This window comes from Mobula birostris, chromosome 3, assembly GCF_030028105.1.
Source record: "Mobula birostris isolate sMobBir1 chromosome 3, sMobBir1.hap1, whole genome shotgun sequence".
Lineage (NCBI taxonomy): Eukaryota > Metazoa > Chordata > Chondrichthyes > Myliobatiformes > Myliobatidae > Mobula > Mobula birostris.
The window spans coordinates 153321738-153339199 of record NC_092372.1 but is presented as its reverse complement, the minus strand read 5'-3'; the positions used below and the strand labels follow the sequence as shown (position 1 = coordinate 153339199).

Genomic DNA, 17462 nt, shown 5'->3' with positions numbered 1-17462 from the left:
GAGCAGTGACCAAGAATCTGTCTACATATAATGTAAAATTTAATAAGATTTTGAGTCTTAGATTTTAAAAATGCTTACTCTGCTGTTGTATTTTTTTCAGGTTCACTCCTCTTGATTATGCCCTGCTTGGAGAACATCAGGAGGTAATCCAGTATATGCTGGAACATGGAGCACTCTCTATTGCTGCCATTCAGGACATTGCTGCTTCCAAAGTCCAGGCTGTTTATAAGGGTTATCTGGTTCGTAAGGCTTTCCAAGAAAGAAAAAATCTTCTCATGAAACATGAACAACTTCGAAAGGATGCTGCCAAGTGAGTGTTATGCCTCATTAGTAGTATGTTCAAATTTCATGCTATGAGTTTAAAAAATATATACGTATCAGCAAAAGGAGGCAAGAGTGCAGAGACATAGAGGTACAGTAGTATACTGTACTGGTTAAGTTAGTGGACTAGCAACCAGAGTTCCATCCGTGATCCAGAGACTTAAGTTTGAATCCCAGTATGGTAGCTGTTTGTTTAAATACATGCAATCAAATAAATGTGTTATTTAAAATGAAAGCTAGTTTCAGTAATGGTCAGCATGAAATAACTGGATTGCTGTGTAAAAAAAAATAGGTTTATTAATGTCTTTCAGAGAAGGAAATCTGTTACCTTACCATAACTGCTGTATGATCTATATGTGACTCCAGACGTATTAATGTGCCTGACTCTTATCTGCTTGCTCAGTTCAGGGACAATAAGTTTTAATATGGTCAGTGACAAGATAATAAATTATTCCTCAAAAGTTAGATAAGGTTGTGCTTTAAATGGTGAAAGGATAATACAGTGGATTACAGTTAATTGGGATACATTGGGACTGGTACATTTTGGCTCAATTAAGCGGCTGCTTCAAACAGCCAGAGTTTCATGGAAGTAGTAAAAAAGGTGCAAATAAAAGATCCAGAGGTTATATTCCTTACATACAATGATATTACATGGTAGATGGTTACAGCCTATCAAATGTGACCATAACCATTTTTGTTGAAATTGGGATCCATCAGGGACATGCCATGGTCTGTGTATAAGTCTGATACAGAAGACATCTGCTTTTCAGTGGTGCCAAGTACCTTAACTCTAAGATCCAGACATTCTAATGCCTGCACCATTCATCTATCATTTCCCAGTATCAATGATTTCTCTTCAGCACCTGGTTTATTTTCCTCTCTGTAGACCATTGATCACCCTTGCCCTGATTTCATCGGTGACATGCCTTAGGATTTTGACATGTCATGGAGTTAAGTAACATAGGCCTTTATCGCTGTTGTCTCTTTGTTCCCTTATACGTTGGCTTTCTGATTTCTGAATACTTCATGGTCATGTCTCATTTGTTCTGCCCTAGTATTAAACAAATGTCTTCACATACATATAGATGTTGAGGAATCGTTCATGGTTTCATATAAATATAGTAATCCGTTTCCCAGTCATTAATGTGGCTGTGAGCTGTGACATTACAGCTGCTGTTTTTCATAGAGTGATTGTTGCTTTTGCAGCTGCACCATGTAATTTTTTTATAAAATTACTCCTTTGAGTATCAGTACATTCAGTAGAAGACATTTGAAGGCTGTTCCTTACTTACATCAGTAGTTCCTATATTAACTGTGCTTCTGTTTTCTCTAGCACAATAAATAATGTCTTTGAGCAGGTAAGACTGGAACACATTTGACAGCACAAGCTTGAGGACTCAGGTGTCCTCCTATTGAGTTAACTAATGAGATTGGTAAATAACCTAGAAGGTAATAAAATGAAAAAAGAAAGAACATTTAAATTTCTGTATAGCTGCACAATTAAAATTGAAACATATGGTACTGTCCAAAGATTTAGTTGTGCTTTCCATTGTTTGTTACAGCAAAATCCAGGCCACTTGTAGCATTATAATTACAGTGTAAAATACCTGTCATAGTACAGGAACTGTATGTGTCATTTAGCAAATTTAAAATTCAAAATTTGTGATTTCCACTTCTGTGCTGTAATAGGTATTCATAGGATTATTTTAGGATAATGGTTTGTCTTACTTTCTTCCTCCATTTGGAAATATATCTCCCGTGTTCATAATTGCATAAACATCTTGGACGTTACAACTGTTCGATACACTAGATAATCCAAAAATGCAACAGTTCGCTATCTACATGTTGAAGTCAGGGGAATCCTGGTGCTTGTAAAAGAAATTTGGAAAACCAACAAATTTGCTAAAGCATGACAATCGTGTAACATTTTGTTTTGTTCTGAAATTTCAATGGCTTTCCATATAATTTTCCTCCTTGGTTCATTTTGATATCTTCATACATTATTTTACAAGGTATCATCTCAAACCTCAATACCCCCTCCACACCATCCACATTTTTTTCTGGTGCAATGTGTGGTGCTACAAAGCTCGGTTGTGTAGCACAACTTGTGAGCATTGTGGAGGCCAGTGGTTTTTATGCGTTTCCAATGTAGGTCAGCACATTGTCAAAGAAAGTTGGTGAGGATTTAGCAAGTGCAAAGCTAGCACCTGATAAGAACGTTCATAGTAGGCAGATCCTGGTGCCTGTTAACTAGCAGTGTTGTTTTGTATTGTCAAATTGGATTGCAGCCATGCAGTTACAGCCATGTGTTCAGCATGTTGCCATGAACAGGTGAACAAGGATTTAACAGGAGGACGGACACCCAACATTTCCCCAAATTTGCACTTCTAACTGCTTGTCGTAAAGCAATCATGACCTGCACACAATTTAGATGCTGCTTCATTGGTACAAATGTATTGGTTAATGTAGTTTCCAAACTGCAAGGAATGATGTACCTGGAATTAATGAGGTTTGTGCAGACTAAAAGTTTTACACAGCATTGTAGTTGCTTCATGACTAGAGAAACTTTGGTAGCTGTACTTTGCAGAGTGCAGAGTAACAGGGAAAATGAGAGGAGAGTATGCAGACCTGGCCAACCTGTGAGAGTAGGCAGTGGGGAAATTGAAAATGGTCATTGTGAAGTTGTACGTATTCCTCTGAGAGCAGAGTGCTACATCTATTTTTGAGGTGAGCAATGCAGGAGCACATGCCCGTGGCCTTCATTGGCTATACCACTTTATTCACCAGTAACACACATCAAATTTGCTGGTGAACGCAGCAGGCCAGGCAGCATCTCTAGGAAGAGGTACAGTCGACGTTTCAGGCCGAGACCCTTCGTCAGGACTAACCGAAGGAAGAGTGAGTAAGGGATTTGAAAGTTGGAGGGGGAGGGGGAGATCCAAAATGATAGGAGAAGACAGGAGGGGGAGGGATAGAGCCAAGAGCTGGACAGGTGATAGGCAAAAGGGGATACGAGAGGATCATGGGACAGGAGGTCTGGGAAGAAAGACAGGGGGGGGGGGCCCAGAGGATGGGCAAGAGGTATATTCAGAGGAACAGAGGGAGAAAAAGGAGAGTGAGAGAAAGAATGTGTGCATAAAAATAAGTAACAGATGGGGTACGAGGGGGAGGTGGGGCCTAGCGGGAGTTAGAGAAGTCGATGTTCATGCCATCAGGTTGGAGGCTACCCAGACGGAATATAAGGTGTTGTTCCTCCAACCTGAGTGTGGCTTCATCTTTACAGTAGAGGAGGCTGTGGATAGACATGTCAGAATGGGAATGGGATGTGGAATTAAAATATGTGGCCACTGGGAGATCCTGCTTTCTCTGGCGGACAGAGCGTAGATGTTCAGCAAAGCAGTCTCCCAGTCTGCGTCGGGTCTCACCAATATATAAAAGGCCACATCGGGAGCACCGGACGCAGTATATCACCCCAGCCGACTCACAGGTGAAGTGTTGCCTCAACTGGAAGGACTGTTTGGGGCCCTGAATGGTGGTAAGGGAGGAAGTGTAAGGGCATGTGTAGCACTTGTTCCGCTTACATGGATAAGTGCCAGGATGGAGATCAGTGGGGAGGGATGGGGGGGACGAATGGACAAGGGAGTTGTGAAGGGAGCGATCCCTGCGGAATGCAGAGAGAGGGGGGGAGGGAAAGATGTGCTTAGTGGTGGGATCCCGTTGGAGGTGGCAGAAGTTACGGAGAATAATATGTTGGACCCGGAGGCTGGTGGGGTGGTAGGTGAGGACCAGGGGAACCCTATTCTGGGGTGGCGGGAGGATGGAGTGAGAGCAGATGTACGTGAAATGGGGGAGATGCGTTTAAGAGCAGAGTTGATAGTGGAGAAAGGGAAGCCCCTTTCTTTAAAAAATGAAGACATCTCCCTCGTCCTAGAATGAAAAGCCTCATCCTGAGAACAGATGCGGCGGAGACGGAGGAATTGTGAGAAGGGGATGGCGTTTTTGCAAGAGACAGGGTGAGAAGAGGAATAGTCCAGATAGCTGTGAGAGTCCGTAGGCTTATAGTAGATTATTCACCAGTAGTTGCACTCATGGAAGTGTGAGGATCTCTTTTACAGTGGTTGTACAGGTAAGATCCACCAATACACAAGTACCTCCCATGTTGGAGTTGGAGTTTTGTCCAGCTTACCCAGTTTTCATACTGGCAACACGCACAAGTGATACAGAAGCTGTTTATTTTAAGAAGGTTGAAAACTCTTTTTTCTCTTCTCAGCCAGCTGCAGTCAGGTCAAGCAAGTAGTTTTGCCAGAATTACAGTCTTCCTAATGATCTAGAGTGCCATTGATTCCACTCACATTTGAGGACAGTAATCTTTGAATATTCGGCTGTTATATTCAACAATGGTGGTATCAAAGCAGCAGACATGATACATTTATTTTCTCCATAGGATGCTGTACCATTGATGTATGAATTTCCACACCAAGCTAAAAAGTTGCAACAAGAGCTATCTCTTGACTTTATGATTCCAGTGTTGAACCCGTACATACATTTGCAGTGTGCCTACTGCCGGGGTTCCCGAACCCCTTGCTTAATGGTACTGCTCCATGGCATAAAGAAGGTTGGGAACCCTTGGCCTACGGTGTTATCTATGAAGTAGACCATAATTTTTTCAAAATTTCAGCATGACCCCCATCAATTAATATAGGCAAGTATCTTGTATGCTGGTTTAACTACCTTCTTTCCTGTTATCCTCAGGATTCAGTCTGCATTTGCTGCCATGATCCATCAGTTTCTTTACGTTCAGTACATTCGCATTAATCATAATTGTGTGTCTATTTTATAATGTATTACTTCACACTTTGTCTGGTTGGATTCCTTTTGCCTTATTTTTACTTATGATCAGTATTTTTTTTTTATCATTCTCTAGCTTCCAGTTGTTCTCCTTTCAAATGTGGTGCAAATTTTCGTGTCATCAACCAACTTTTAAATTATAGTCCGTACATTTCTGGCCAAACTATGGAAAGCAATGCTACTAACTCTGAGCCTTGTGGAACATCTCTGTACACCATCTTACATTATTTAAAATTCTTAATACCCATAGTCCTTTACTTTCCCCACTGAATGAATTAGCAAATCTCCGATGGAGATTTGACTTTCCTGACTAATCTGTGCTCCTTGACACCAAAAGTGAGCTCTCTTATAGATTTCCCCATCCATCCAGAATGCACTCAGTGGTCACTTTAGAAGGTACCTCCTATACCTAATAAAGTGGTCACTGAGTGTATGTTTGTGGTCTTCTGCTGCTGTAGTCCATCCACCTCAAGGTTTGAAGTGTTGTGCATTCAGAAATGCTCTTCTGCTCACCACTGTTTCATCGCATGGTTATTTGAGTTATTTCCTCCTCTTTGTCAGCTAGAACACGTCTGGGCATACTCCTCTGATCTCTCTCATTAATAAGACATGCTTGCCCACAAAACTGCTGCTCACTGGATTTTTTTTTGTGCCAGGAGATCAGCAGTTTCTACATAAGAACACAAGAAATAGGAGCAGGAGTAGGCCATCTGGCCCATCGAACCTCCTCCGCCATTCAATAAGATCATGGCTGATCTTAATCCTTAATTCCCATACTATGCAAAAACCTATCCAACCTTGTCTTAAATATATTTACTGAGGTAGCCTCCACTGCTTCATTGGGCAGAGAATTTCACAGATTCACCACTCTGGGGAAAGCAGTTCCTCCTCATCTCCATTTCTGAGACACTCAAACCACCCCGTCTGGCACCAACAATCATTCCACAGTCAAAGTCACTTAGATCACATTTCTTCCCCATTCTGATGTTTGGTCTGAACAACAACTGAACTTCTTGACCATGTCCCCATGCTTTTATGCATTAAGTTGCTGCCACATGATTGACTGATTCGATATTTGCATTAATGAGCAGGTCTACAGGAATAACTAATAAAGTGGCCACTGAGTGCATATACCCATGTGTAGCCTTATCATTGTGGACCTGATCTGAATCCATTGATGATAAGCTTATTTGCAACTTTGTCTCCTGACATATGTGCTATCCTGAAAATCTACTCTCACCCTCCCCACACTGACCTGAAATTAGCCCATTGAGTCTGTCCTCATTGATGGATATTGTTGGAAGGTAATTGTTGGAATAATGGGGCATTGGTCTTAGGGCTACAGTTTATGGAACATGGTATTCGAAAATGTTTTCACTGACTTTGACCACCCCACTCCTGTTGTGAGGCCACTGCAGAATTAGGTGTTTCAGCTGTATTCTGAGCACTGACCACAACAGGTCTCTGGAGGATCTCCTGGCCTCTACAGATACAGGGCATTTCCTCAATGTTGTGTCTCTTCTGCAATGCCATCCGGTGAAATATCCATAAAACTTGGAGTTTACTCTTCCATTTTGTGCCTTTTTTAATTGTTTTTCAAGTTGGTTTCACTAACTGCATAAGTGAAATGTTGCACCTTCCCTTTCAGAATAGGTGCAAGCTACAGGCCATCTGCTGATTCACATAGCACATCAGCAGCCTGGTTTGCTCTGGCTGAACCTTAAAGTTATTTAAACGAGCAGACAGCAGGAAGTTGGTGTGTTATTTGCACTGAAATCTGTGTGCATGTGATAATTTTATATAGTAGTTCTTGCATTTATTTTTTGGGCATTTGTTTTTAGTTTCTTCTGTCCTGTCCTTTCAGATGACTTGTGCATGTTTGATATCGCAAAGATTTTAGCTCCATGGTACAACACAGTTTTGTCCATTGCCCTGAGTTGTTTTATTCTTCCTCTTCCCTGCCTGACCCCTACTGCCTTTCCACCTCCCAATTTGGGATCACTTGCAATTTTCATTGCATGGGAGAGAGATAGACAGAGTGAGGACAAAATAATGCCTTCCTCCTCAAGTTATCTCTTCTACAGAATCTCAGTCAGCAATTGTATTTTATATGAGAAGAACTGAGGGTATCTAGTGTTGTGGTCAAATTTTCCAAGTGGATCAAAGAATGATTATCAGATCGTAATTTTGTTCTCTGATTTGGCTTATAAAGCACTATATTAGCACTAATTTTGGATAATTATCTTTCACGACTGTACTTAGTTCATGATTCCATGAAATGGAGATAATGTGGCCTTGTTTTGTGTAGGCTATCTGTCTAACTGCAGACGTCAGTTTTTTTGTCATGTTTAAGACTCGATTATAACTGCTGGGGATTGATTTTACTGATAGACATGAGGAGTAAGATGCTTGAATCTATTTCCCAAATTACTGTGAAAGAAGAATCACAGTCTATTTAATTTGTGTCAATAATTATACTTAATAGTAGATATTCTGATTAGAACCACAGGGAATGCTGTTGGTTATCATCTGCTAGCACTCAAGCATAAATATGTCTGTGAAGGTTCTCAGTCATCCAGGTCATTGTATATCAATCAGTAGTAAATCAGAGCAACCGGACTTGCTGTGTTGTCTAGAAGACCTTTCTCCATTGTCTAGAAGACGTTTCTCCACTCATCCAAGAGGCTTCTTCAGTTCTGTTGCATGGTGGGTAGTTTTCCAGTTTCTAAACTCTGAGGCTACGCCCACACTACGCTGGATAATTTTGAAAACGAAGCTTTTTCTCTTCATTTTGACCTTACGTCCACACTGAAACGGCGTTTTCAGCCCCCGAAAATGGAGATTTTCAGAAACGGTCTCCAGAGTGAATAAATCTGAAAACGCCTAATATCTGTTGCAGTGTGTGCGGGGTAAACGGAGCTTTTTAAAACCGCTGTCATGACGTGCCACAACAGATGGCAGCAGCACGGCATTTCATTGTTTTATTATTATTATGATTATCACTACTTTATTGTCGCCAAACAATTGATACAATCATCACAGCGATATTTGATTCTGCGCTTCGCAGAACCTAACAATTTCAGAACGGACGGCAATGAGACTGAAGCCAGAAGAGTTAGAAATGTACTCACCAAATACTTTGACCCATAGCTTACTGAATAAATAAGTATACTCACTTTGCCCTGTTTTCTGTCCTTGCTTGTATGACGGTAAGGACAAGAAAACACCCTCTGCCACCTCCAGTTTAAATTCCATGCAGAATATTTTGGAGGATCAAGAACCAAGAACCAAGGTAGTTTACCTATTTATGCAAGTACTTCTCTGACAATAGATGCGTAACAGCCTAATGTAACATTGTGTGGAAATACAAGATAACACTGATGCAGATATATTTTTATATATTTAACAAGGTACCTTATTAATGCAACAGAGTTAGTCAGTTTTTCAATGTTCGCCGTCAGCCAGGTCATACTGTCTGTGAACTCCCTGTCGGTTGCCTCCATACGCTCCAGTATTTGTTTTTTTTAGTTTTAAGTCCTCCTGCGCGAGAGCCAACAGCAATTCCTTTTAACTTTTTCTACTCTGTAACTGGACAAATGTGCACCAAGTATACCATTTCCTCTTCACTTGTTTTCTGTGTGTCTTGCGCATGCCCAGTAGGAGGAGATTCGCCCAAATATCCGTCTAACGTGGACAGAGATATTTTGAAAAACGCTTAGTGTGGACGCCTATTGTTTATACTCGAAACCAGCGCTTTCAAAATTATCTGGCGTAGTGTGGACGTAACCTGAGTTGTTTAAAGGTATAGCAATCGCATGAGGGACATTAAAAGTCGCAGAGGTGATAACAATGTGCATGTTTTCGACAAGGAGGACAGGTGGTTTGAAAGAGCCGTTAAACAAGCCATTGTGTCAAACTGGAAAACCCATCCCTGAGAAAAGGAATCTATCAGATACTTACAATGAAGTCCTTACATCTCTACCTGCCATTCCAACAACAGTTCACACCATTCATGAAAAGATAAGACTAATGACCCTCTCATTACTCTACGACTCCTAACGACCCTCATGTGGTTGCTATACCTTTTAAAAAACTCACAGAAAGCCAGAAAACTACCCACCATGGATCAGAACTGAAGAAGCCTCTCGGATGAAATGTCTTCTAGACAACACAGCAGGTCCAGTAGCCTTGATTTACTACTGCTTGATACTCAAAGATCATTTGAATGGATGCAAGGCACTGGGTTTAATTAATTCCTTCTGTGGAGCAAGTATAACCAAATAGCAATGAAAGTAAAGTTTGGAGTCTACCTTGACAGGTAGTCCTGAACAGATAACAGTTGTCATTGGCATGGATCTTGGAAAATGCTGATGGCACATTACACAAGTAGCCTGTCGTCCGCTGGAGTTTCTGCTCATCTGTTGACAATCACATTTTGATGTACTAACATAAATCAATCAACCACCAGCAGAATAATTCTAAATAATATAACATTTGCTATCTGTAAAATTCTATTGATGAATTGCAGACAAACAGCAACGACAGAGATAAGGAGATATGATGTCTGGGGTTACATGTGACAAGCAATGTTAGCATATGCCTGTGCTACTTGTGAGTTGCAGATTGTACATTGTGTTTGGTGTAACACAGGCCAACCCAGCATATTTGTAGACCTAATTCTTCAGTTTTGAGGCATGACTCCACTTGCACATCAGCTTAGTCCTTCTGGTTTTCTTTTTGCATGAATTTTGGTATTGTGAAGTTCTAAATTCAAACATTTATGTTATTTTCATGCTTATGTTATACAACCAGTGGTGTAAAAATGTCAGATTTTCATGCAAATAATTTAACAGACTTTTCTTTACAACTTGAAACTGGCTTACCTCCAAATATTACATTGAGTTGTTTTGAGGGTAAATAAAGTTTATTGCAGAAATATTGCATCCTCCCTCCATGGTGATTGAAATTCTCCAGAGTGTACAGGGCATAGACCATATTCACTATAGCAGGCATGGTATGACTGTTTAATGCCTTTTAAAGTAACTGACTACATAATCACTCAAAATGTTTACACCTCTCTTCCTTTTTAATATGTGTTTTGATTATTAATGAATACTATTTCATGGTTCTTTTATAGCTCAAATGAATTGATGAATTACACAGTATGCCAATAAGATGTTATAAAATTCCAGGTTCGTGGATGATCTCAGCTGAGGGAACAATGAAGGACAAGAACATAAGAGAGAAATGTAAACAGATAATTCTACTCCTTGTTGCTGCTTTAGTGGCACAATGGAGGGTGGAAACTGATTACATAAAACAGAAACAGACCCTGCAGCCTATTATGTCCACGTCAACCGTCACGCACCCATCTGTACAAATTCCACTTATCAACACTTAAGCCATCTATGCCTTGGTGATTCTAGTGCTTCTCCAGATTTATTTTAATGTTGTATGAGCCTTCACCATCTCTCAGTCAAGGCACTGCAGATTGCAGTCTTCCTCTGGGTGAGAAAACATTTTCCTCAGATTCCCTCTAATCCTCCTGCTTGTCATCTTAAACTTATGCCCTCTGCTTGAGAGGTGTCTGTTATGAGGAAGTGTTTCTCTTGTCCAACTGTGCTTTGTTTAATATTGTATATTTCTATCAGGTTCTCCCAGCCGACTCAGTCTCTCCTCATAACTGAAATGTTCCATGCTAGACAACATACTGCTAGATCTCAGCTGCATCCTCACTGCTTTTTCACGTCCTCCTTATGGTTCCCAGCTGTGGGTTAACCAAAGTTTTATAAGGTTTATATCATGATCTCCATGCTCTGTCAGTATGCCACAGCTAATGAATGCCAACATCTGTAGGCATTTTTTAACCATCATATCAAGGATCAACTTTATTTGCCACTAGACAATGGGGTGACCCGTTGGGGCACCCTTTGAGAGAAGGGTAGTGCAGTCTGATGTGACCAGAATGAACATTAAATTTTCCTGAATGCTATTGCTATCTCTTTGATTTGGAAATTAAAGAAGAAAAACTCAGCTTATTAGAGAAGAAAGACACTTGGCAAGACAAATATGTGACCAGAATGAACATTAAATATCCATGAAGTAAATTTGAAGGAATTGGGGTTGCTGGGTCGAGTATGGAATTAAATGTCCGATGTAATGATGGATTTGGCCTTGAATAATCACAGAAGGATTCCATCGATTCCTAGTTGGAATGACTTCTTTGGCACCAAAGGATGTCATTTGGAAGAGGCAATTGTATTATCTGATGTTCTTCCTGAACTCGTTTGCAATAGGTTCATCATTGCTGTACAAATTGAGGAGTTCATTAGGTAGAGGCTACAAATTGCCTATCCTGACCTTTCCCTTCATACAGCAGAAATGTGTGGTTTCTCCAGTGAACAGGAAGGCACGACAGTGAGGGCATACTCTGATCATCGAACCAACATCAACAGAAATGTGACGGCATGCGAGTTGTGCATTTTGCCTTGCTCTTTCTCTGTCGAGGTATTGTCGTCGAAAGCGGCCATTGTCATCTTCGGCAACTTTCACAATAATTACTCTGTGCCACATATTCTCGAGTTGATCTTTCCTTTTCTCCTCTGTCTCTTCCTCTCTCCTCCTCCTCTGCCTGTTTTTGTCATTCTGGAGACGCGCAGCCCTTTCATCCTTCGTCTCTTCACCTCTTGTATCATATGTTCTTTCCCCCTGATCCTGGAGTCGTGCGGCCCTGGCCTGATCGGATTCTTGTTCTCTCCTCTGTCTGTGCCTATTGCTGTCATTTTGGAGACATGCATGCCTGTCCTCCTCTGTCTCGTCTTCTCTCATCTTTTTTGTCCTGACTCTTTGATCCTGGAGTCGTGCGGCCCTGGCCTCATCCGAATGTTGTTCTCTCCCTCTCCTTGCCGCTTCCCGACGAAGTTTCGCATCATCTCTTGACCATAATGTCCCCCTTCTCTTTCCATATGGCATAATTAGGCTATCCATATATTTTTACCCTAATGCTTGATAGAAGATAGGAAGCAGTAACACCAAAGCCTCCAAGCTGCTGAGGCTGGCCGTGAGCATGCGTCGGGCTGTGGCGTCGTGGTCTCCATGGAAGGTGGAAGTGGCTCTGTGAGCATCGTGGGGCACTGCTGAGGCTTGCCATGGGCGTGCGTCGGGCTGTGGCGTCCTGATTTCCATGATGGCCGATCGGGTCTCGGGTGAAAAGCAACCTGTTGATTTTTGGTGAATGAGCAATTTTATACGAATATATAACCCTGAGCTTTGCCTGCATTCTGTAAGTTAGCGCATTTTAATTCGATTTAGCCAAAAAAAATGCCACTGTAATGCACTGTTTGCACTAATTGGAGGTCACAAACAGACAAACAGACAGACAGAGCATGAGAGTTTTAGTAGTATATAGATATACATTTACATGTATCAGGAATTTTCTATTTGACCTTTTGGGGTTTCTGTTCCTCAGTATGTCCACAAGGCATATCATTGATGCATGTCTTATTCTCATTTGACCTCCCATAATGCATCACCCTTCCCAACTTAGCAGCAGATCAGTATCATTCTGAAAAGCAAAGAGTAGCCTCCTTACTACCAACTTCTGTGCAATTTGCAAATTTACAATCATACTTCATGGATTAATTTCCAATTTGTTAAGGTATATGATGAACAGTTTGGATCCCAACACCAAACCTTGTGGTACATCACTGGTCACAGGGTTTCTATCTCAAAAGCAATCCTTCATCACAATTACTAAGCTAAATGGATCTAATTTACCAGCTTAACTTGGGTCCCATGGACACCAATCACTTGGGCCAAATTTCTATATAGGTTATTATCAATGCCTCTGCACTGCCCTGGTAGTGTAATGCTTCGGCAGCCCCGGTGACATGGGTTCGATTCCCCCCACTGTCTGTAAGGAGCTTGTACATTCTCTGTGTGATCATGTGGGTTTCCTGCAGGTGCTCCAGTTTCCTCCACATTCGGAAGACAGATGGGTTAACAGGTTAATTGGTCACAATGGATGCAATTGGACAGCATGGACATTTTGGGAAGGGTCTGATACCATCCTGTATTTGTAAATTTAAAAAATAAATATTTAGTTACTTCTTCAAAAAAACGCAATCAAGCTTTCCCATGAACAAAACCATGCAACTATCCTTGCTGTCTTACCAGATGTAGTTTAATCCTATCACACAGAAATTCTATAATGAATTCCCTGCCTGTGGCATTAGAATCATTGGCCTGCAAGTACTTGGTAAATATGCAGATAGTATTGAAAAATTAGTGTCACTATGAAACCCTAACTCCCTCTTTCTCTCTGCTAAAAGGCTCAAAGTCAAGATCCTCTGTTGTAGATAATTCCATGAAGAACATGACTGTCTTCATTAGTTAGAATCAAAAAGAATAGGCCTAAAATTAATTTTCTAAAGTAAATCCCCATTTAGTTTTCTTTATCTGTAGCAAAGGGAAATTACTAACACCTCATTCAAATTTACAACCTTCACATAAGAGGTAGATGTGCAGGAAATTCAGTCATACTCAGAATTTAAAATGTTTAAACATAGAACTGCAGTATTACTTCCCATTTAAGTGTTCCTAGTGTGGAATTGTGCATATTGCGAATTCACAGCCCTAAGTAATGGGAAAATCACTGATTTATGTACTGGTTTGCTGCCATATAGTACCCATTTTGAGAGGAAAAAATGCACTTGAGAGGGGTGACTTGCTGTGTGCAGCTTCTGGAGGAGTTATAAGGGTTCCCCTTTACTGATACTGTAGATGAAATCTTCAGCCACAGGATGCAGTAAATGGTATTGTTTAAACCCATTTAAGTGAACTGGCAGACTCGAGGCTCCAGACCATCAAAGGAGTGAGTGCAGCAGTTGGAAGCTCAGGTAACCTCTCCATTGTCTCAGGGACCATGACTGGAGGACTGCAGGTAAAACTGAAAAACGAGGCCCCCAACCTACCATTCTGTTGGCTGATGTACAGTCGCTGGAAAAATAAAATTAAAGACCTCAGAGCAAGACTGCAGTACCAGAGGGACATCAGGGGTTGATGTGTACTCTGCTTCACAGAGACATGGTTCACCCTGCAGCACTCCAGACATATCACCCAACCTGAGAGCTTCACCATGGATTGGGCAGCTACACCAGGTAAAGGCAGATATAGCTGCCTGTTCTTCATGATTAACTCATCATGGTGCACAGACGTGGCAAATCTTTTGCAGTCCTGCTCCCCTGATCTGGAACATCTAGCAGTCAAGTGTTGTCTGTTCTATCTGCTCAGGGAGTTCTCCACCACAATCCTAGTAGCTGTTCCACCCCTGGCTAGCACTAGAGTTGCTGAGCATTTTGATCAACAGTCATGAGGCATAGGCCTTTATTCCCTGGAGCACAGGAGAATGAAGGAAGATTTGGATAAGTACCTGGACAGGAGGAGTTTGGGAGGCTATGGTCCAGGTGTGGGTCGATGGGACTAGGCGGAATAAGTTCGGCATAGAACAGTTCTGTGTGTAGTGCTCTATGCCAGCACACCCTTCCAATTTCCCAATCAACTTGGGGGATTTCAATCAGGCCAGCTTAAAGAAGTCTCTGACCAACTACCAGCAACCATGTCAACTGCAGACCAGAGGAGCGAAACCACTCGATCACAGTTATAGCCCATCAAGAATGCTTTACGTGGCACCTCACATGCAGTTATACTTCTATTCCCAGCATACAGGCAGAGACTGAGGTCTGCAGCACCAGTGGTAAGGTCGGCGAAGGTACTGTATGGTCAGGGGAGGCAGAGGACTGTTTATAGATTTGCTATGAATAGGTGGACAGGACCATGTTAAGAAAATTATCTTCAGATCTGAATGTAAATGCCACAGCCATCAGTAACTTCAAGACCTGTATGGACAAGTGTGCACCTTTGAGAACGTATCAACTCCTCCCAAACCAGAAGCCCCAGATAAACCAGGAGATTTGCAGTCTGCTGGGCTAGATATGAGGCTTCAAGACCAGCAATTTAAAATCCTAAAACAAGTCCAGGTACTACCTTCGTGAGAGTGAAAAGGCAATTGCGAATGAAGCCAGAGAGAGAATTGGATTTGTGACAGCTGTGGCAGTGTTTGCACACCATTACTTCCCAAAAGGCAAAACCTAGCGGCATCAATTGACAGAGAAGCATTACTCCCCAATGAGTTCAATGCATTTTGCGTACGCTTTTTCAAAGGGGGAATGACTCTACACCTGTGCAAATCCTCAAGGTTGCGTGCCTAGCCCACCGCTCTACCCTCTCTACACTCCGGACTGTGTGACTTGGCGCAGTTTCGAATCTCAGATGTTGATGAGGAGTGAGGTAAATCAGCTGGTTGAGTGTGTCACTCAGCCTCACACTCTGTACCAGCAAGACCAAAGAACTAAATGTGAACCTAGGGAAGGAGAAGTTGAGAGAACACACCAGTCCTCACTGAGGGGTCAACAGTGAAAAGGGGAAGTAGTTTCAAGTTCCTGAACATCAACATTTCTATCCTGGGCCCAACCTATTGATGCAGTCATGAATAAGACACACAGTAGCTCTACTTCATTAGGAGTTTGAGGTGGTTGGTTTGAAGACTCATGTAAATTTCTATAGATGTATGCTGCAGAGCATACTGACTGGTTGCATCATAGCCTGGTATAGAGGCTCCAATACAGTAGATTGCAAGAGGCTGCAGAGAGTTATTGACTCAGCTCCATTGTAGGCACAGTCCTCACCACCATCAAGGCCGTGTTGCCTCAGGAAGGCGACATCAGCATTACTGACCCTAACCATCTCAGACATGCCCTCTTCTTATTACTTCCACTGAGAAGGAGGTAGAGGAGCCTGAAGACATGGAATAATTTAGGAACAGCTTTTTTCCCCTTTGCCAAGAGATTCCTGGATGGTTCATGAACCCCAGAGCACTACATTTTTGTAATATTTATTTATTCTTGTAATTTATAGATTTTAGGTCTTTGCACTGTACTGCTCCTGGAAAATAACAAATTTCATGTTACATGTCAGTGATAATAATCCTGTTTGTGATTGTACTTCCATTCATCTTGATCTACTTCTATCTGTTTAATTGTAGGAAACGTGAGGAGGAGAGTAAAAGGAGGGAGGCAGAGTTTCTAAAAGAAAAGAGACTGGAATCTGAGTTAAGCATACAACAAAAAGTTGGAAATTTTAATTGCCATATTCCAGATGTTTGTTCAATAAATGAAACGTGTTCCTCAGCAGCCATCATTTCAGAGGGTGGTCAATTGGAGCATAAAATTAACGAGGATTCAAAGAGACTATCTAAAAGTAGATTAGAAGAGAAAGGTTGGAGGAGCATGGATACCATTCAGAGCCAACCACCATCTGGAAAAAGAGAGATGAAAAGAAGAAAAGGTAAAGTGGCTTCTGGTATATTGTTTATGCGCATATTGATTCTCTGAGAAAATGCAAATGATATCACAATAGTCTCATTTTTAGAGATGCTAGTGGGGCTTCCAAGGCACAGCTCAGTTAATCAGGATCCAAGCAATGTTACATGAGATAACATATGGTATATCAATTTCAGGTGATTAAGAATAATGGTGTTCTCACTGTTTAGTGAATGCTTGAATTTTTTATTTTAAGATTCTATCCAGTTTTTTTTTGAACAAAACAATTGTAGCATATTTCAAGAGCAATTTGACAAGACATCTTTATATCTTTCTTAGCTGTAGACGAGGTCCCAGAGATGCCGAGTAAAGAAGAGTATTGTTCCTCTTTTTTTAAGAAGGAGACAAACAAGGACATTACAGTGAGCTTGTATCTGTAATAGCGAAATTTTTGGATCAGATTCTTAAGGATAGGATTTGCTCATATCTTGAAAAGCATAGACTTATGAGGGAAGGTCAGCAAAGATCCTGGCTTACAAACTTGATGCAGTTTTTTTTTAAGGAGGTGATAAAAATGACTACTGAGGGTAGGACCATGAATGTTGTTTACTTGGGTTTCAGCAAAACTCTCAACTAGGTCCCTCATGGTAGGCTAACCCATTCTTGAAATTCTGCAGTCCTTTTGTTTAAAGTTATTTCCAGAGTACATTGTGCAGGAAGTTCCAGGATTTACAGCTAATAGTGATGAAGAAATAGCAGTATATTTCCAAATCAGGTGGGTGTGTGACTTTGAAGGGAAATCTGGGGCCAGTGATATTTTGGGTAGCTTGAAAGGGTAGATGCTATGAGGAAGAGAAGTCTAGAAAAAATAACACAGGCCATGATTAAAGCATCTATCATTTGAAATTTCTGTGT

At 41.3% G+C, this 17462-nt stretch overlaps 1 protein-coding gene across 12 annotated transcripts in view; it reads left to right on the top strand.

Annotated features, from left to right (window-relative positions):
* Nucleotides 1–17462, top strand: part of invs (inversin) — a 276292-nt gene that overhangs the window by 206149 nt on the left and 52681 nt on the right. For all 12 annotated transcript variants that reach the window (XR_011885432.1, XR_011885430.1, XR_011885431.1 and 9 more), the window contains 2 exons: nt 101–310; nt 16271–16572. Coding sequence is in view for 9 of the 12 variants with exons in the window: in XM_072253505.1 (XP_072109606.1) it covers nt 101–310; nt 16271–16572 (512 nt within the window). In the remaining 3 variants the exon portion in view is untranslated. The remainder of the gene's footprint in view (nt 1–100; nt 311–16270; nt 16573–17462) is intronic.